The 23,077-nt window shown below is 35.6% G+C and overlaps 1 protein-coding gene across 1 annotated transcript in view; it reads right to left on the reverse strand.

Annotated features, from left to right (window-relative positions):
* LOC150098881 (extended synaptotagmin-2-like) overlaps positions 1-23,077 on the reverse strand; it is a 253,180-nt gene that overhangs the window by 108,121 nt on the left and 121,982 nt on the right. The window contains exons 10-11 of the mRNA XM_090404585.1: positions 19,892-19,962; positions 13,155-13,240 (exon numbers count right to left, since the gene is read on the reverse strand). Coding sequence (XP_090260711.1) covers positions 13,155-13,240; positions 19,892-19,962 — 157 coding nt within the window. The remainder of the gene's footprint in view (positions 1-13,154; positions 13,241-19,891; positions 19,963-23,077) is intronic.

The following is a 23,077-nucleotide window of genomic DNA, read 5'->3' on the forward strand; positions in this document are numbered from 1 at the left end:
CACAAAATAGATAATAGGGGAAATCCACAGAATCAGTAAGAAATGCAAAGAAGTGGTTGGAGCATTAATCCACTGTATGATCCTTGTCTCCCCACAGCATACTCAGTAGTAGGCAACCATTTGGATACTGTAAAACAAGAATGAGCTAGAAAATATGAGGCTTAGCTAAACAAACTATATTCTGTATGGGCTGAAACTACATATACATTATGTTGATAAAAACAGTGGGACCTTCGTTTAAGTTTTGAACTAGGATGAGGAATGATATCTTAACAAAACTGAAAGGTAGGTATGATCCATATGAAGCAGGAAACCTTGATACTTCCAGATCCTCTCCACTGAAGTAGAGCTACACAGAGGACATAAAAATACCATGCTTATACAACTGGTGTTATCAAGATAAAGGCTAAATCAGGTATGATTTATTATTATTATCCTAAGATCCCATGGAGTCACAGACTCATCTAGGAGGTCCCTTTTGTCATACACACACACACACACAGTTCATCATACCATGCCTTAAACACATTCAATTTCTCTGCAGACACAATGTTCTCAGGCAATACATTTCAATCATTCACAACTCTCCATGCAAAAAACCTGCTTCTCACTCCCTTGCTCACACCCTCTTTATACTGCTTCCAGGGATGACCCAATTTTCTACCATTTTATGAAAAACCTTGTCAATGTTAATCCTATAACAACCCCCTTACCAACTTGTATGTCTATTATATCACCCCTCTTCTTCCTATCTGCTATGCTCTGCAAATTGCATCGTCTCAACCTTTCTTCATACTTAACATTCCAGAGATCAAAATTTATTTTGGTCAATCGCCTCTGGAGCCTCTCCAACATCTCCTTCCTTAGATTTGTAAACCAGGTGACCAAATCAGTGCACACCAGTCCATGTGGCCTAATCAGAGCCTCATACAGTGGAACCAGAATCTCCTCAGATCTACAAGTCAGTATCCTCTGCATCATTGCCAAAATTCATTGTGTTGTCCTCAATTTTGGCAGTATGTCCACTAAATTTTAGATCCTTATCCACCATCACTCCAAGATCTATATTTCCTCCACCTCCAACAATACATTCCTACTAAGAGTAAATTCATCTACATCCAATCTTTGTTTTCAAAATTTTAAAACCTTGTATGTTGCAACATTGAACTGACATTCCTACTCCCATGCCCATTCGCTCAGTCTATTCAAGTCTTCTTGTAAGGCCACAACATCTGTTCTACTCCTCATAGCTCGTCCCAACTTTGCATCATCTGTAAACTGTATATCCACATTCAAATTTTCCCCAATATCATTAACATACAGGTTAAAGAGCAATGGCCCTAAAACAGACCCCTGAGGCACACCACTAGTGACTTTCCTCTTCTAGGATATTGCTCTCCCATACACAATTTGTTGATACCTATCAACACAGCCAATCTCCAATCCAATCCCATTCACTCTAGTTTGAATATCACCTTATCATCTAGCAATCTATCAAAAGACTTTGCAAAGCTAAGTATGCTACTGCTATCACCACCTTATTGTAATAAGTGGATTACTAAAGCATGACCTCTCTTCAGCAAATCTGTGATGCCTCTCAAAGAAAATATTGTTGTCAATCCAATTATGGATCCTAATTCTCACCAGTCTCTCCAACACTTTAACCACAACATCTGAAAAAAAGATTGGCCTATAATTTGATGCTTGAATTCTGTTACCTCCTTTATGAAGCAGTACAATCTTGCCCTCCTTCCACTCTTTGGAGCTTAACCCAATGTAAGACTTATATTAAACAAATATGTCAAGGCAGATGTCAACTCCCTGGCACATTCCTTCAAAATACAGGGAGATATATCATCAAGTCCCACAGTTTTGTTAATATCAAGTTTGCTTAATTCCAAAATAAGTCTTCCTCGTAGGCAGTCTCTCCTCCTCATCAGCATCCACTGTTCGCAAGCTCTCCAAGATGTCACATTTACAAGGATAAAAGACTTTTATGAATGTTCATTAAATATCTCAACTATATCCATTTTTTTTTTTTGCTAGCTACATATAGAAAGAACTCCCTGGGATTTTTTTTTTTTTTTGCTTCATTAACTAATTGCTGCTCATATTGAACTTTTGCTACCCTTACCAACCAAGTCACCCTCCTTACCTGTTCATTATAAGTAATTTACAAGCATTAAGAACAAGGGAAAAGAAAGAATGGCTACAACATTTCAAAAACTACACGAGAAGATATCAAAGTGGAGGCAAATGCACGTGGAATAACATAAGCAGGTTTCAAAACAGGAAATTGGACAATATGAAACTGTTGGTGTAGCATCTGTGGGGCAACTAAAAAAAGTTTTAAAGGGAAAGAAGTAGAAATTCTTTAATCATTAGTAAAGGTACTTCACAAAGAGACAAAAGAAAGAGGAAATACTGATTCTTGTTAGAATTTTAACAGCAAATTACAAAATTAATTCTAGACTTACAGAAATATTTTGGAAAAATCTGAAACTCAAGCATCAAATTATAGGCCAATCTGTGTGTCAGGTGTTGTAGTTAAAGTGTTGGAAAGGCTGGTGAGAATCAGGATCCAGAATTGGGTTGACAACAATGGTATTTATTATTGATGGACAGCATGGATTTGCTAAAGGGATGTCATGTTTTAGTAATCTATTTACTTATTACAATAAGGTGACAGCAGCATTGCATGTGGGAGATGGATACCCAGTAGTATACTTAGACTGTCCAATGTATGTCCCATAGTTGAAGTCTCCTATAATAACTGCTCAGCCTGCATTCATTATGCTATTCTGCCAATGCATGGCATCCACATCATCCTGTGGGCCCACCCGAGTCTATAGCAGCAATCAACAATATACTTTGTCTTATTAGCCTCTATCTCACACCAGATGGTCTCAAATGAGACATTTCTCTTAGACCTAAAATCTTTAACTTCTAATTTTTTTGGTTGAAGTTCTTCATGTATCAACTGCAATATCCCACTTCCTGTCCTATTTCCTCTATACTCCCTGAAAATACAGTAATTTTTATATTCTATTCCTGTAACTACCATATATTATCGTGTATAATGTGAAAGATTTATGGTAAAAAATACTACTTAAAGTTAGGGGTTCGCATTATATGCAGATCCTAAAAAATATAACATCTTATTAGACTTGCACACACAATATATACTACCTAATGCCTATGCAACCAAATCTACTTGACCCACTCGCATTCGGCGACCGAGCGCACATCGTATCTGCACATGCGCTCTCCGTCGCTGAATGATAGAGCACAGGTAGGTATATCGGTTTAACCACAGTTCATTTTAAATATTATTCGTTAAACAAACCTAGCCTGAAAATGAGCCAACAGAAATGTAAACGTTCATCTTTTGTAGCAGGATTTAAATTGCGTGCCATGCAGTTTGCAGAAGAACATAATAACAGTATTGCTATGAGAGAATTTGGTATAGCAAAGAGTAATATTAGACTTTGGCATAAGCAAAAAGACAGTCTCGAAAAAATCCCCAAAATGAAACGTGCCCGTCATGGAGATGTAGCAGCCTTTCCAGAACTCGAAGAAGAGCTAAATGAATGGATTTTGACGCAACGACAAGATGGCATTGTAGTAACAAGAAATGCAATTCGTTTTCGAGCTCTACAACTCAAGAATAATAAATTCAAGGACACACCAGGTATTTCATCTTTTCTTGCTTCGCCTGGGTGGTGCAACAGATTTATGGAACACAAAGCATTAACATTACGACACCGAACAAAAATTGTGCAGAAGTTACCAAAGCAGCTTGAAGAAAAGTGCAGGCCTTCCATAAATTTATCATAAAATTACGGAAGTGTCACGGATATGAACTTTCTGTTATGACTTTTTCTTATCCTTTTTGTTTTTACTATTCGTTTTTATTTTAACTATCCTCTCGACTCCGTCATTTATGTTATTGCCCTTTTCTTATCTTGTTTGCTATCTCTTTACTTAATTAGTTGTTTACCTTTTATCTACCCTTTCTTGACTAATTCAATATTCTATCTTTCTTAAATTCAAAACTCGTCTAACATTGTACCTTACTTATACACATTTATCCCTTATAATTTAAACTCTACAATCAAATATTCTCTCCTTTAGTGCTTTGCAGTCCTATTGGCTTCTCTATGTCCTAAACAAACAATCTGAAGAAGTTCACCCTATAAGTATTAACACATTTATATTTATGCTGCGCCAGCTAATACCTAGGTAGAAAGGATTCTTGTTCAGGGTGACCCCTTTAGAGAGTTAATGATTATTTGATCAAGCATAAATTTATCTCCCCCCCGCTTGTCCTTTTCTTCCTTACAGTCGCAGCTTACTTATTGCATTAGTATTCATGGGTTTATCCTGCTTGGTTCATTGTTATTTTTATGAGTGGTAGTTTTGAATTCATATAACATAGGCAGATCAGGCAAGTACATGAAAAACAAATTTAATGAGCTTTAAGGTGATACACTATAATACATTTCAAAACAGGATAATATGGTTGCACTCAACTCAGATCAAAAGCTCTAATTAACTTGTACTTATCACACATACTAAATCTTAATAACCTTAAATGCAATCATAAAGTAAAATTCATACATTATCATTAAGCCATTCGGATACACGTGGCTATCAGTGAACACATCAGCACAATTATACTTTTAGTTTAACATAATCTTGTTTCTATTCGGCCTCTTGGGCAAACAATTCTTAACACTGTCTCGGACACGTATCTAGTTGTAGGCTACTCTTACAGTTCTTTAAGTTCAGTCCAATTTAAACGTTCACACAGGAAATTCACTCTCTTCTTACAACTGAAATTTGTATTTCAAAGTCTACATTACCATTTCTGTCCTTGAACTCTTAAAACTTGTTCCCGCCTTGTCTAATCATCAAGGCCTTCAAATGTAGTCGTTTTGGAGGATATCTTCCGTAGATCTGTGCAGAATCTCCAAGGGAAACGTGGGAGGTGGCACGGTAACGTCGCCTTGATTGGACAGCTCAATTTAGTCCCTCCATCGTACGACAACATCACAGCTATCCTAGAACACGGACATAGCTTGGCCCAATACGAATGCTACGACAGACAAACTAAGTGCCTTCCGTGACTGGCCAGGGACTTCCCTCCTACGATGAGCAGGACCACTCCAAGAGATCAGGAATCCAGGAAAAAAAAAAGATCTGGAATCTTCATGTAAGGCCTTTTTGTTTAATTTTCCCCTCTCGGTAAATCTCGATATTTGCGATACGCGCCAACTCGGTCACGTGTGTCCACATCAATCTCATTAAGCTCCCTCTATTATTTTCTCGCACGTGTGTGTCTGCCTCCTATTCCTGGAAGACGCTTAGGTTTCCCTTTCCAATACTTTCATAATGCAGGATGGTAAAAGTGACCCTTGAACCCTGCCTCACAGGCTTTACTATTTCAGTGCAAGAGGCTGGTTTTTTCAAATGGATTTTGCCAGCTTACATGGATTTCTATTATCAGGCCCACACTTAATACAGATTATATTTAAACACTTTATACAAATTTTATACAATTCCTTAAACTTTATCTTGACTGGTATTCACAAACAACTTATTTTTTCTATTGCCAACGTTCCATGTTCTCTGCCTGAGTAGAATTAATGTTGTGACCTGAATATTTTAATATAAACCCTTTTAATGCTTATTCAGGACACAACATTTCCCAAATTGGCAATATGGATGAGATGCCCATGTACTTTGATATGCCTGGGAATCGAACAGTAAACTCAGTTGGTGAAAAGGGTGCCTTCATAAAAACAACGGGACATGAAAAAACACATTTTACCATTGTTTGTTCTAGCATGCGGCAGATGGAACCAAATTAAAGCCAACAGTGATATTTAAAAGAAAGAAAATTCCAAAGCATATGAAATTTCCACTAGGTGTAATTGTTCGCGCCAATCAGAAAGGTTGGATGGATGAAGAAGGTGTACAATTGTGGCTGGATCAAGTATGGAATATACGTCCAGGTAGCTTGTTACGTCAACAAAGCATGCTAGTCTGGGATATGTTCTGGGCGCATTTAACAGAGGCAAGCAAAGAGAAAGCACGTGAGCTACGTACAGACCTAGCAGTCATACTGAGTGGTCTAACTTCCGTTTTGCAGCTGCTTGATGTCAGCTTGAATAAGCCAAAAGATCACTTACGTGAAAAATGGAGAGAATGGATGTCATCTGGTTTTTGGTGAAGATGACAAAAGGTGGGAATTTTCAGAAGCCTGAGATCACCCTAGTGACCAGCTGGGTTAAAGAAGCATGAGATTCTATACCATCTGAAATGATTCAACGCTCATTTCTTAAATGTGGAATAAGTAATTCAATGGATGGATCCGAAGATCACGTCATATACGAAAGAGAGGATGACTCACAACAAATTGGAGAGCATGAAGACGATGACGACAACTGCTACACTGATGACGCAATCCCTACAGATGAATTTATAAATGAAATGTTTGACGACTCAAAAGATGAAGAAGAATTTAAAGGATTTTGACATTTTGTTTTAAAATAAATATTTCTTTCGTTAATTCATATTGTATTTTGACATTTTGTTTTAAAATAAATATTTCTTTCGTTAATTCGTCTTGTATTTTGAGATTTTGATTTTAAATAAATATTTCTTTCATTAATTCATACTGTATTATTTATAATGTTATGGAACAAGATTAACAGATCACATTATATGTGGACATGGCATTTTAGGGCTAGTTTTCAAACAAAATTTCTAGTTCGCATTATACGCGATAATATACGGTATATCATTTTCTGTCAATCAGGTCTCACTAATGCCTATAATGTTTGGCCAAAAATCTCTCTCTCTCCTTTATTCCTGACATTTGTGTACATTGCATTTCATCTTGTCCTTGGACCCACAGTCACCCTTGTATAATGGCATTGCCTTCTTTTTTTTTTTCCTTGGCATTTCTTATATCAATGCTTGGGTATGTGCTTTCACACATACACTTCCTCCTATATTTCAATGCTTTTGATAATATTTAGTCTCCAGTCAAGATCAAATTTCTCTTCTTGGATTGACTTTCACATCTAGCCTACCACAAACACATCGCATCCATAGCTTCTAAAACCTTGATTTTTTTTTTCCCCATTCAAACATTGTTTATGTTATACACAACTCCAAATATTTTAGGAATCCAAAATCCACAAAATCTCAAAATACTATTCTCATATTTGGAATCGTACACCCAAAAATCTCCATAAGATTGCTCAAATGTTGTCAGAAGAGGCTGATTTTATCAACAGATGATCCTCCTGCTCACACAACTCCCTCCAGTCATTTTCTCTTAGATGCTCTCTTTCTACACTGTCTTTTTTATAGGTATTTTCACAGGCACTGCTCCACTACCATTCCTTTGCTTTCCTTTAGATCACATAAGAACACTAAGAAGCCACTCCAAACTTCTCCACATTCCAAATTTCAATTAGCAAGTAACTCAATCCCTTCTTTGATTCCATTTATATCTGCTCTGTTCTTTGGAACAGTCTTATCCACCATTTTTCCTAATGAACAGAACTCTGGAAGAAATTAACAGATTCCTTCTTTCTCACTGATCGCTTGTTCACATTCTCTCTCTCTCTCTCACACACACACGGTAATGTTTTGTTGCAAGTTTTGTGAGAGAAAAATAAATACATGTATATATATATAAAATAACATTGTACTAAAAAAATTAAATGTGAGAATCATAGAAGAATTTCTCTACTGGGTGCTCAAGAAAGATTTATCCAAACATACTTATGAAAGGTTAAGGAAAATTGTAGACAGTAAAATTAGTAAAGAGCAAGTATATTTACATCAATATACACAGATTGCCAAGAACATATTTTTATTTATATATAAAAGGTGAGAAACTAAGAATATGAAAACTGTAAGTGCCGAAACTAATTTTAACTTATGGATCTAAAAGTTGTTAGAAATAAAACCGTTGATCAAAGACTAGAGACTTCAGATATACAAGTTCTTTGAAAAATTAGAAGAGTGAACAGGTGGCATCAATGGCAAAATCAGATTACAAATGAAGATATTAGGAAAGAAGCTGAAATTGTTAGCATCCAAGCATACGTGAACAGAACTAATCTAAGGTGGTATGGTCACTTAAAATAGAATGGGAGGGGAAAGGTTAGCAAATCAGTCTGTTTGATTTGAAAACCTTTGATTCAGTTAGAAGTGCCTTAGGAGACTGAAATATGAGGTCTGACAATATTGGGGTTTTTACCAATACAACTAATTTGGAGGAAAATGGTCAACAGGAAGTTAATTATGCAAAATAGGATATGAACAAAAATTATATAAAAAACATTCCCATACCCAAAAGTTGCAAGAATTGCAAAGGCTTCCAAACTTGTGTCAATACAGGCAGGTTTGAGCATAAGTATCTGTTAAGCATATTGATGAAGATTGAGAGACAACATTCAACATGTTATTTGCCATTCCATCCCTCTACTCCTCATTCAAGTTTTATTAAATCTCATGATAGCTGTCGTAGTAAGACAACTTGATTCCTGAATATAATAAGATTTGCCAGAACCCACTGCTTCCTATACACTCTGTATTGACAGCTTTACATCAGAGGCTTAAGTCAAGACACCCGCCTATTATAACAGCACAACAACAACTTGTCACTGAGGGCTATGATGCAACAATAGCATGGCAGACGGAATGAACTGCCAAAGCCCCAGTAAAACCAAACTCATCTTGTTATCAGATTATAAATGAAGATATTACGAAATAAGTTGAAATTACTAAGATAATAAGCCGAAAGGCTATTTTACCGGTGAATTTGTTAATTGAAAGGGGGATGGTAAATCCCGTTCTATTTTATAGCTGGGTCCGAAACACGGATCGAAATCCATCAAATTTCATGCCGAAAAAACTATCGGCAGGCCCAAGTGTAAATTATCACTTGGGTAGTACAACACTAGGGCAACTCCATGCAAAGGTGGAGCAAGCTCCATTACTAACTTTAATATTCTCTCATAATGTAAAACCCAGCTCCTAAGAGATGTATATATATATATTGTTTTACATTATGAGAAGAGGTCACTACCCAGACCGGTTTCAACCTTTTTTGAGGTCTCATCAGTGAGTAGGTAGACCTGGAATATCAAGGTTTTTAAGTGAACATGAACTCGCATACCTCTACTATCGAATTGCCAAAGTGGTGCACTCCTATATTGTTAATTACTAAGATAATAAGCCGAAAGGCTATTTTACCGGCGAATTTGTTAATTGAAAGGGAGATGGTAAATCCCGTTCTATTTTATAGCCAGGTCCGAAACTCGGATTGAAATCCATAGAGTTTCATGCCGAAAAAACTATCGGCAGGCCCAAGTGTAAATGATCACTTGGGTAGTATAACACCAGGGCAACTCCATGCAGAGGTGGAGCAAACTCCGTCATCTCTTAGGAGCTGGGTTTTACATTATGGCAGAATATTAAATTTAGTGACGGATCTTGCTCCACCTTTGCATGGAGTTGCCCTGGTGTTGTACTACCCAAGTGATCATTTACACTTGGGCCTGCCGATAGTTTTTTCGCCATGAAACTATGAATTTCGATCAGAGTTTCGGACCCGGCTATAAAATAGAACGGGATTTATCATTCCCCTTTCAATTAACAAATTCGCCGGTAAAATAGCCTTTCGGCTTATTATCTTAGTAATTAACAATAATTAACAATATAGGAGTGCACCACTTTGGCAATTCGATAGTAGAGGTATGTAAGTTCGTGTTCACTTAAAAACCTTGATATTCCAGGTCTACCCACTCACTGATCAGACCTCAAAAAAAGGTTTTTTTTGAGGTCTGATCAGTGAGTGGCCATAAATATATATATATATATATATATATATATATTTATGGGAAGCGCCCTCTCTCCTGTGTTAGCCAACATTTTTTCCGAGGACTTTGAACAAAAAGCAATCTCCTCTTTTACTTTAAAACCGAAAATTTGGCTTAGATATGTGGATGATATATTCCTCATATGGGAGCATGGTACTGAGAATCTTCACAAGTTTCTCGACCACTTCAAAGCTTTCAACATCTGTAGAGTTCATCTTTCAGCCTTCTATGAGGAAGTCCACCCATATAGACATTCTTTATATTAAAAGACATGTCTGAATGTATTGTAAAGATACTTAAATCTCTAGTTCTGCACATGGTATATTGCCTAGTCCATAAGAGTTCATTTCTGGCTTTGGTGAAAAACAGGTTTTTACTATTGGCTTTCCCTAATGTTTCATCTCTCTTGTCCACCATCAAGATATAAAATTGACTATGGGGATTGAAGAAAATAGTTCCATCTGTTTCCTAGATGTTAAACTCACCAAGACGCCTGAATCAATTAGAGTCTCTATATTTAGAAAGCCAACTCATACAGACAGATATTTGCATGCGTCATCCCATCACCATCCAGCGCAAAAGTTGGGTATTATATCAACTCTAGCGAATCGTGCAAGATCTGTACTATCAGATGAAGAAGAACTGAAAAAGGAACTACAAAATCTTAAATGGACCTTTAAAAACAATGGCTACTCTCTAAAAAATATTAACAACCAATTATCCCACCGTCAACGTAGCAACGTAGAGACACAGGACGACTCCAAAGGTCATATCGTCTTGCCGTATATCAGCACACTATCCAAAAAGCTGAGTAGAATTCTAAAGAAGTCTAACATAAAAACATGCTTCTCGACTATGCCAAAAATAAGATCACGCTTCAACAACTAAAAACCACCTCACAACCTTCTACAATTCCCAGGTGTATACAAGGTCACTTGTGAATGCGGAAAGCCTTACTATGGGCAGACAGAGAAATCTATCTTACTATATCTCGAAGAACACCAGCGCGACATTGCTTATAAAAGAACCAGAGCAACTGCTCTGTCAAGCCATGTCCTGTTTTCAATAAACACGAACAACGAAAGCCACCAACATGAAATAAATTGGACATCAACTTCAAAACTACACATCTGCCATGATGAGGTAGAGCGCTGCATTGTCGAGTCAAAAGAAATCACCTTGGACCCTTTTCACATGAATAACAATCTTAGCTATAATTTGCCTGACTCTTTCAACTCTACTATTAGATACTGGAGATCGCGTGATTCCACACACGCACAGGTGTACAACAATAGAACTTTAACTCGGACCGTAGTTTAAGCTCATAATAACTGTTATTTACAGTCTAATATTATGGCTTTATAATTGTATAGCTTTAGAGTGTGTCAATGTTAATTTCAGTGTCTTTTAATGTCTTTCTATGTTCTTATCGCCTGATGAAGTCATTCTTGACGAAACATGTTGCGTTTTTTCAAATAAATGTCATTGTGTTATAATTCTTGGGTTTTAAGTCAGTTAATTTAGAAAAATGAATATATATATATATATATATATATATATATATACACACACACACACACACACACACACACACACATACATATATATATACACACATCTCTTAGGAGCTGGGTTTTACATTATGAGAGAATATTAAAGTTAGTGAAGGAGCTTGCTCCACCTTTTCATGGAGTTGCCCTGGTGTTGTACTACCCAAGTGATCATTTACACTTGGGCCTGCCGATAGTTTTTTCGGCATGAAACTCTATGGATTTCGATCCAAGTTTCGGACCCGGCTATAAAATAGAACGGGATTTACCATCCCCCTTTCAATTAAGAAGTTGAAATTGTTATTTCACTGTGGTGAGGATACCAAACTATACAATATATCACATTTGACTGTCCTCACAGATCCTTCATGGGACCAGTATCTGACTTTATAACAGTTTCCACAGATGCTGTTGACTGGTTGTTGAACTTAGACATTCAATTTCATGCTTATTTGTATATTTTTATATGTATATATGACTAGAGTGTCACTTCACACTATTGTATTCTTTTATATATTTTGTTGCCTAGTATGTTTTTTTTGTGTGTGTGTGTGTGTGTGTGTGTGTGTGTGTGTGGTAGCATATGCATGTATTCTTCTTAGCCAAACGATAAATAAATAAATAATTAGCTGTCTTAGTGTGAAGCTGTGTTTTATGCTCAAATCGACTAAATGTGATAATGAAGTGCTCTGCAAGTTTGGCATAAACTTGTTTATTCTAGATCATCTCACAATTAACAGATAACTGATGTAAGTGACAACATTAAAACATTAGTAAAACTTGGATCATGTGTAGGGAGTGTTGTAATTATCTGTAGAAATGACTATGAAGCATGAGGGAAAAAAAATTTCATTCATATGTTGCAACCCATTTGCTATATACAAAATCACTGAGAGAAATCATTCCACAGCTGTGTGAGAAAAATTAACTGATTTTTCTCACGCAGCTGTGGAATTGTGTGGAATTAAGTTCAAAAAAGAAGAAAAAAATTGCAAGCAAAAAGTTGAAAAAAAAAATCGAATCAAATCAGAAGGAAATTAAAAATTGGTTTTTCTATTCCTGATGATTCTAGTGACCATGGTGAAGAAAACTCAACTCTTTTGAAAAATGAAGTCCATTTAAGTAGTGTATCAGTTATTTTTATTAACCTAAGTAAAACTGGTTAAAATTTTATAAGCCCTTCCAAGTACAGTGCACCTGTTCACTGCAAACCCTAGCAATATGAAATTACATTGCCTGCATAACCAAATTACTGATATATACATAAAATATTTTTTATGTATATATTTTTATACATAGATACCTTTTATTTTTTTTTTTAACATTTTATTCTGCTTTTACATTAATGTTTGCGACATGTACAAACTTTCAATATGTAATTTGCTTGCTGCACACCACACAGGAGGTTCCAAAAAACAATGTTACAATAAATGGATGTAGTACATTTTATTACCAGCTTATAAAAATCTCAGAGAATTTGGCTTTTGAAATTAGAAATATCTAAATTCACAATTTGAATACACATTTCAAATAATGTCAGGGTTCTGGTAAAATCTGTGTGCTTGAACTGAATGTGTAAGGCTAATTTACAATTTTATCTCATAATATTATGCTAACAAAATCAATTAAACAAAGAACTGTTAATTCATATTAAAATAAGATAAGAATCTTTTTAAATTAAAACAACTAATTCAAGTACCTGCCCAAAAAGTCATCCTTGCTACTTTGATCCTCATCCATCACCTCAATGCTCAATTCTTGGCCCATGCATTGGTCAATGATCAACTGTTTCAAAAAATAATTTAGATATTATAAACCATACCTAGACTATCTATAATCTCACATTATTCCTTTTGGATTTTATGTATAAATGATTTTAACTAAAACTGTACTTTTTTTAAAAAAATAATCATGTGTTAAACTAAAGTCTGATTTTTTAATAAGGTTGATCACCTTCATTATCAATATCAGAAATCATATATCAATATCATTCAAGTATAAATAGAGAAATATACACAGTCCTGCCATAAATACTGTTACAACTTCCACAACCCCATGCTGTTTATAGAATTGCATGAGCCCAGTTCTGTAATGATGCTGTGCGCAGCCAACATTCGCATATCTAGCTGCATGGATTAACATGCAGTGGGGAGATTATGAGAAAAGTGTAGCCATAATAGCACTTCAGAAGGTTGGAATGCAGCCACTTGTTTTTTTCAACATGCTAAAAACATTCAGGATAAGTAGGATGTTTGTGTATTGGATTATTCACAGATATAATGATACAAAAGACTTATATGACCACCAAAGAACAGATCAACCATGCTGCACTAGAACGCAATGGCTTGTGAGTACTGTGAGGACCTCACTGTAACTGATGTCGCAAGAGATGAATATTTCGTAGAGAATAATGTCACATGCACTAACTAATGACCTGGGGGTGAGAGCCTATCGTTGTTCTACTGGACACTTCCTAACACCATAACAACAGACACAGAGATATCCTCTTCACAGATGAGAAGATTTTCATCTGCGAAGAGTCATTTAACTGCCAAAATGATTGGGAACATGCCTCAGAGTACATGTCATAGCACCCAGGATTCAGAGAGATCATCACTCCATGTTGGTGATGGTTTGGTGGGGAGTGACGTATTGGGGGTATCCAAGTTGTATTTCTGTGAGAAAGGGCTCTGCCAAAGTGTATCAAGGCACTGTGCTGGAACCTGTGGTATGGTCCCTGAATAACACTTTGTTTCACTGTACACAGTGGACCTTCCAACAGGACTCAGCCACTGCACACAAGGCAAAGACTACACAACACTGGTGGGAGGCGAATGTGCCCGACCACACATCACCATCTGATTAGTCATCTAGAAGTGCTGATCTGATTCTATTGGGTTCCAAATCAAGTCTAGCCATAAACTATTTATGGCTAGACTCTCCATGTTGTTATATGCATATATATGTATATAACAACATGAAGAGAAAGTATTAAATGAACATGAGCCAAACTGCTCTATTGGTGCAAATCATTTTCAAAAAGAACTTTGCTTATGTATTGCCAAAACTGCTTTCTTAGGTTTCCTCTTTCCATGCTTACTATAGTTTGTAGAGAGCAAGGGGCACTAAACATAGGTGGAGGATATCCTATTCCCCCCCACCTCTATTGGTGTCCTGCCTTACTGGATTTTTTGAATTATTAGAGATTTTTGCTGGTTTTCTTCAAGAATGACAATATTAGGGATATAATCTCGTCATGTACATCTTGATACTGATCAAAGACATGTTGTCCAAAGCTACTGATGATATTAACTGTGTACTGAATAGTGATGTTCCATGTGTGGGAACCATATATAAATATGGCTTGAATTCATCTGCACAAAACTGAAAGTTTTGTGGAGATAAATTCTGGTGTTTGTAATGATGAGTTTGGATTTCCACATATTATAGGCTTGAAGAGCTTTGTCTCCCCCCCCCCCCCCACAACAAGATATAAGAATATCACTGTAGGAACTGAAAATCTACTTCAAGGGCACAGTCATTTAACTTAATAGTTTAAGGAATTTAGTTTTTTTTTTATTGCTATTGACAGCTGACCCAATTAATGCTGCATTTTTACACAGATTATCTAGGTAGGTTTGGGTAATCTGAATATTGCAGTGTATTAGCACATTTACAAAGCAGAGACGACTTATTTCCTGTGAATCTGAAAATTCAATCAAGTGATTTAATAATAAAATTAATCTACATTCCACAGTTCTGATATCTAACACTCCTTTGCACCTTGTCCACTGTATTTGCACCACTTCTGAAAACAGGAGACCAGATCTATGCACAACAGTCCATGTGATTTCTTCTCATGAATTGTTTCTTTAACTTCTTGAGTCCATCAGGACTCATTTTTCTATCTCTACAGATGACTTCACTACATGCTTTCATGGCTGTGTCAATTTTCTTTATGTAATGCAAATAAGTCTATAAGGTATAATTCTTTTTTTTAACTGCTTTTACTTTTTCCCCCAATATTAGTATATCAGTGTACAATTCATATGAGAACTGTTAAATTGATGCTTCTATTTTTTTTTATGCTTGTCACTACATGGTCATGATGATCACTATTTTAAGTCCATCTGGGATATAAAGACCACAAAAAGCAACAGTAATGTAACTGATAAGTTTTTTTTTTTTGTTTTGTGTTTTCTCTCCATGTAAATTTATTGCTGTTTACATGTTGTGGCATTGTACTAGTAATATTGAGCAGAATACAGGAAGTACTTACCATTATTATTGGCTTTTACCTTTTAGCCAAATCTTCCAAATAAGTAACTTTTTCATATTTTAGTTGATAATATTAGGTTAATGTATTGTACTTTTTGTTTTAAATGGGTGTGTGATTGACTGAGCTATTTAGTTTATAGTAAAACTTATATTTTTTTTCCTTTTTGTTTGTTTAATATGATTCATCGGTATTTCAGCAATGCATGGTAGAACAATGGCAGCAAAGACTGTGTTGTCATGTGATTTGAATTTGAGGGATTTTGTGCGGTGCAGTGTGCATGAAATGTATTCATTGAGAAAATTAAAGAATATGTGGAAGGAAATTGAAACTAGAGAGAGAGAGAGAGAGAGTGTATTAAATGTTTCAAAAGTGAGTGCCTAAAGCAGCAAATGTCAGTATAGTAGACAGTACTGACGGCAGGATGGAAACTATTATTAATGTCGAACGTGTAGCTGAGAAAAATGGGGGGGAACAAAATGGATATTAATAAAGAAATAGCGCACTTGAATGCTATCCTTCAGAGGACAAATCGCGAAACTGAAAAATTGCAGAAGCAGCAAGAGCTTAGCAGAGCCAAGGAGAGAAAGAAGCAGACAGTTCAAAGTAGTAATGAAGACCGAGTGAACAAAAAAGAAAAACAAGTTAAGGAGAAAATTATATACAAAGACTCAATGATCAGGGGAATACTTAATGAAAGTGTGACAAAATCTTGTTTCCCTGGTGCAAAAATTCACAATATTAGTCATGCCATCCAGATGCAAAATGGTAAGTCAAAGGAAATGTTTGTCTTGGTTGGCACAAATGATTTGAAAGGTGAGAAGTATTCTATGAGGGATGTAAAGGAGTTGTTAGACGAGGCAAAACTGAAGAGTGAGAAGGTGAAGATTGTAAGTCTCCTGCCATGCTATGATAGAGGTGAATTGAGGAGGAGGAGGAGGTTGCTAGTTAATGAGTCTATATGTAGGTTGTGCAGAAAAAATGATGTAAAATTTGGATTCGAGGTCTGTATTTGATGGAAAGAAGGATATGCACAATGCTGATGGACTGCAACTAAATGGTTTTGGTGTTAAATGTCTAGAGAGTGTTTTGTTCACTGAGCATGCTGAAGCACAAATTCAAGAAAACTTAAGCAATGAGTGTGAAAATGACCAAGTGCAGAATTTAGTTTCTCGAGCAAAAATAGTGAATATGGTAGTCAATTCAGGAAGTAAAGGTGAGTTGAGGCCTAAAGGGATGCTGCAGTTTCTATATCCTAATGCCAGAAGTATCAGAAACAGAAGGGAGGAGTTTTTGGCATTGGTTAGTGCAACCTCGCCAAAAGTTATAGGCATTAGTAAGACTTGGCTAACAGCAGATGATGCAATTAAAGGGGGAGAATGTGAAAGATTTAGTATTTTCAGGGAAGACAGAGAAGACAGGATGGGAAGAGGCACTGCTGATGATAGCAGATGAATTGTAGCCAAAAAAAAATAGGATAGGTGGGAGGGTGGCTGTTCATTTGAAGCAGTCTGCTGTGAGATTAAGGCCAGTAAGACAAAATATACAGTTGGTTGTTGCTACAGGCCACAGAGTTCAATGGATGATTCAGAAGACATGCATTGCCAAACTAGTACAATGAGTAGAAGTCGAGGGATTATTATGGGGTACTTCAACTATGGGAGTATAGACTGGAAGGAAGAAAGATCACGTGGCAGAAAGGAAATAAATTTATACCCCTGCTGAGAGATAATTACTTGAGACAGCATGTGATGGAGGGGGGGAAACTAGGGGTGTGAGAGTACTGAACCTGGTCATAGGATCAGAAGAGCTATCCATAACCAATGTGACCACATTGCCTCTGATTGGTGAAAGAAAGTGACCATGCAGTCTTGACTTGGGCAATTGTACAACAATTCTTATTACTACTGTCCAATGTTTGCATTTGTCTTATTCCTGGCAGTATATACCTTATGTTGTGTTTGAAAAGTTAAATCACAGCAGAAACCCTAACAATAATAATGAAGCATTTTTCAAGGAGTAGTTCTTTCCATTAAGAAGAATGAACCCTGGAGAGCTTATATCAGGACTATATGGAGTACTTCAGATGATGAAGTACTCACCATTACTTCCTTTAAGATCAGATACTCCACTTGAAACATACAGCCTTATTAGAAAGGGGGATAGTAAATCTCTCTATGTTTTTATAGCCGGGTACGTGAAACTCGGATTGAAATCCATCGAAATCCATAGAGTTTCATGCCGAAAAAACTATCGGCGAGCCCAAGTGTAAATGATCACTTGGATAGTACAACACCAGGGCAACTCCATGCAAAGGTGGAGCAAGCTCCATCATCTCTTAGGAGCTGGGTTTTACATTATGAGAGAATATTAAAGTTAGTGACGGAGGTTGCTCCACCTTTGCATGGAGTTGCCCTGGTGTTGTACTATCCAAGTGATCATTTACACTTGGGCTCGCTGATAGTTTTTTCGGCATGAAACTCTATGGATTTCGATCCGAGTTTCATACCCGGCTATAAAAACATAAAGGGATTTACTATCCCCCTTTCTATTAACATATTCGTTGGTAAAATAGCCTTTCGGCTTATTAAATACAGCCTTATATTTGACATGAATAACATTCTCCCTCCATTTTTTAGTCTTACTTTGCAGAACAAGAACATCAGAAACAAAAAAAGAGCACACAAAGTTTTCATTCAGTCTGGATTATAACTGGTGTGAAAGTGGAAACTATTATGTCATCCACTAGCCACACACACACACAGAGTGCACAACCTGCAAACATTTAAAATGACATACCGTAGCTAATCTTTTGCTGATTACTATTGCCTAAACATAACATGTTATAGTTATAATTCAGATATAACTCGTCTGTTTTAATCTTATTAATACAAACTGCCATCATTTCTCCAATTCATTTTGCTAGTCCTACCTCTTTTCCATTGATTCTTCTTACACTGATTGTATCTACTTTCAAATGCATCATTTTGTGGTTCCAGTAACTCACCTTTTGCCAGTTGCCAAGTTAACCCTCACTGTTTTTCCTAATGTGAGGGATTCATATAACTGGATCATGCCCAGACAGCAACACTCTGTTGTAATTTAAGTCCAAATTGGTAGTACCTTCTCATTCGCTGAACACTTAGATTAATGTTGTACACCACAGGTAGGTGAGACTTGGAAAGGTCTGAAGCCTAGTCACAGTTCTCCTTATTCCTTATAGCAGTGTTTGCTAGCTGAAGAAACCTAATTAAAACAAACTCATAGAACCTCGAGATATCCTCGTGTTGGAGTTCTGCACATTTGTTTAGAGTTGGTTCTAAAATGCAAAATAATAAATGTACCGTTCAGTGTGGCATCGTCTTGTGAATGAGAATAACAGTTTGATAGAGAGTGCGCTTTGATATACAAAACCACTCATAAAATGAGACTGGTACCTGATTAGAAAAATATACACATGAATATTCCAATATCTTAGCTTCTAGGTATTATTATTATTATTTCTATGTATTGTCTACCATTAAGTTGTCTGATATAGTTTATCTACCTTGTTGATAAGTAATAAACTATTATTACAATTTTTAATAATGTTAAGTACCCAAACTTGGTTTTTCTCTTTATACAGTTAGGGTTCCCCAAAAAGTATGTTGGGAGTTTCCCACTCAAAAAAGTTACAGAATGCTGTGTTATAAGACATTCCTTCTAGTTGTCTGACTCTTAAGTGATTCTTCAGTCATAATACATGACTCAAAAGCAAGCACAATCTGTAAAAATAATACTTCAGAATGAAAAGTCTTATAATATATTCATTACTAATTAGGTCAGTTAATCATAACTACCATATTTCATTAATTATAAAGACTGTTGAACATAATAATGCAACTATTATACCCAACCAGTTTTGTTATGCTTCTGATGTAAATAGCAAAGTTTTTATAAAATCTCATGGGTACAGTAGTCAACATGAGGTAGATGAGACGAAATGGAAAACAGAAAGGAATTAAAGCTGTCATTTTACTACCAAGTTTATAGGTGACAAAAATGGCCATTAAAGTTTGACGGTCGTGCCCTGCTTACTCATTCATTACTTATACTGTAATTGTTACTATTTTCTCTATCATACAGTTAAAAAAAAAAAAAATCTTAATGCAAAAGCTTACCTCACAATAAAACTGCCATCTGGGAAACACTGTATTTTTAATAACAGCAGTTCTATATTCTTGAATACCAGCTATACAGAAAATGAAAACATTAAAATACAATCAACATAACAACAGGACATCAATGATAGCATATATTTAAAGACCAAGATTTCATGCTACATACTTATGCAACTGTGACAGTCCTGTCAACTAACAAGAAATTAATATTTTGGCTACTGTGAATATCTGAGTAACCAAGAAAAATATTACAGAACACTCTAGAATAATCAAATGAACATTTTACATCAAATTAATAAATACTGCTCCCACATATGGGATGGGGCGCCTAAAAGCTCTCTCAAAATGCTCGACTCAATACAGAGGAGGGCAATCAGACTTATCAAAGATCCATCCCTTACCTCCCCCCCCCCACTTTCACACAGACGTTTGATCTCTGCAGCAAGTATATTCTACAAATATTTCCATGGGAAATGCTCATCCGAAATAACATCAATAATTCCCCCGCTCAGTACTAAGCTCATTGGAACAGGTGCAGCTGCTGAACAACATCCCTTCACAGTACACCTAAAAACAAACAGAACAAAATTCTTTTCCTCTTTCTTCATCCCTACAACTGCTGCACTGTGGAACAGTCTCCCACCTGCTGTGTTTCCCAACGAATGCAATTTAAAATCATTCAAATCAAATGTAAACAAATTCCTCCTTTCCCAACCCACCACCCATACACAGTACTAATGCACTATAGGTTGACCAATCAACCTCCTGTGTATGGGCCCAACATAAAAAAAAAAAAAAAAAAAAAAAAAACATGAAAATGTGTAAACTGCTCTAACCAGCATACATACCAAAATTCATTATGCACATGAATAAATTATAAGTGACCTTGAATGCAAGTGTAAGTTAAAAATATGCTATCTTAATACTTTTAAATATTTCTGACATATTTAACATCTTCTTAATGGACATTTTGAATATTTGCATACAAAGTTTCAAACTCAATATTAAAGGTGTCTCTGCCACTTCCAGAAGAATAATCATAGTCTAACATGTGAAGTGTTGAAAAATGTAGAAAATTGTCTAGTAAAAGAATCTCATAAGATGGATAATGTTAAATTTATAGAGTGACAGATGGACAAAATGATATAAGTAACAGATTGCACTTGAATGGATCTGAAATTAAGTGTACCAAGAAAAGTTTGTTCGGTGAGAGAATGGAAGTGCAAAATCGGGGAAACTAAGGCTACTTAGACTATTACACTTTTTTTATATAATTTTCGTCAAGTAGCTTTATTTTATCATCCTACATGTTTCGCCAATTTTTCTATCGGCACCTTCAGGGAATACAAACTAGTAAGCTATATGAAGGTAACAGACTAGGTTATAACTGATGGTTCTAATTCATCCAAAAAATTAGTATTGAACGTGTCTCGGGAACGTGATTTATCATTATGGCTCATGATGTAATTGTCATGAAAGTTCATTTCTTTAATGATCTGATTAAAGCTTTCCAAATTTCTGGTAAGGTTAGACCTTGATTCTTGTTTAGGTTTTCAGTTTTACGGGCGACTGTAGCTGCTTCCTTGAAGGTTCTTGAATGGTAGTTATCTTCTATATAGGGCATAAGGCTCTTATCCCACTCAATGTGATGGTTAGTAGAGGCAAAGTGGCAAGAAAGGCCTGAAATGTCTTGTCTGTTGTTTCTGACATATCCTATGTGTTCTTTCTTTCTCGTTTCAAAGCTTCTAGAGGTCTGACCTACATAACTAATACCACATGAGCAAGGTATATTATATACTCCAGAGTACTTGTAGAATGGATGAGGATCTTTCGGTGATCTTAACCTCCCAACCGGCTGGTGTGGATGATATAGTCAGCTCTCCCTAGCTTTTTTCATGGATCAAAATTTCGTCGGCATTCTACCTTTTATCATGCCATTACCTTCCTCCGCCGTTAATCTCGTTATGGCTATTCTATAGCATTAGTGGATTAACTGTTGCTGAATGACCTTTATGTCCCCTCCCCCTATCTTTACGTCTATTGTGTTGCTTAGAATTTCATTTACTGTCCTAAGTTATTTGACCTTTCTTGCCTCTAAAATGATTTATTGTGTCTCTTCCCAAAAATTGAAACGAATTTCACATATGCAAAAAAAAAAATCAATCCTGAAATGACCACTGATCAGCTTTTACAATGAATCTATTTAGTGATAGTAAATTTGGTGTATTTTATTCTACAAATCAGTGCACCGGAAGAGTTGCACTGATTGTTCTTTCACTTTAAGTATAATAATTGAATAATTTTTTTTCGAATTTCAGAATTTTCAAATGTTTGCTTTGAAAATATTATGTCAAATATTTATATTTTTAAATAATATTTATTGAAATAAATATGTCCTTTTGCTTTCGTTTCTAGCCAAATAGCATTATATGTATCATCACATTTCAGTTTTAGAAACTGATTTTTTGTTATTCATAAAGACAAAAAAAAAATGTTAAAATGCTAAATTGCATTACTCGGTTTCCGATTGTGTCTTTTTGGTATCAAAAATTTATATCTAATGATATTTTAGCAGTGATTCTTTGCCTTCGTCTTTTATTTATTTATTTGCATTATGCATATTACAATACTATCTAATGCATATCCTCGTAGATATGTTGAAAATATGTGAAAAATATATACGGAATGATTCAAATTTTTTGCTTATTTTGAAGATTTTCAAAATATTCACCATGCAAAATTGTTTATATGCATACCACACAAAAGAAAGTTCAGTAGTATTATTTTTGTTTGTTTTTCTTTAAAAAATCTAAATATTACTACTGCTGCTACTGGAAGCTATTTCTGAAATAATCTACGTCTTATAAATACTTGGTAATTCTACAAATCAGCGCACCGGAAGAGTTGCACTGATTGTTCTTTCGCCTTACTTATAATAATTGAATAATTTTTTTTCGAATTTCAGAATTTTCAAATGTTTGCTTTGAAAATATTATGTCAAATATTTATATTTTTAAATAATATTTATTGAAATAAATATGCCCTTTTGCTTTCGTTTCTAACCAAATAGCATTATATGGATCATCACATTTCAGTTTTAGAAACGATTTTTTGTTATTCATAAAGACAAAATAAAAAAAAAAAAATGTTAAAATGCTACATTGCATTTACACATTCTGGTATCAA

Source organism: Typopeltis vanoorti, chromosome 15 (assembly GCF_054136105.1).
Source record: "Typopeltis vanoorti isolate ZY-2024b chromosome 15, IOZ_Tvanoo_1.0, whole genome shotgun sequence".
In the NCBI taxonomy this organism is placed as follows: domain Eukaryota; kingdom Metazoa; phylum Arthropoda; class Arachnida; order Uropygi; family Thelyphonidae; genus Typopeltis; species Typopeltis vanoorti.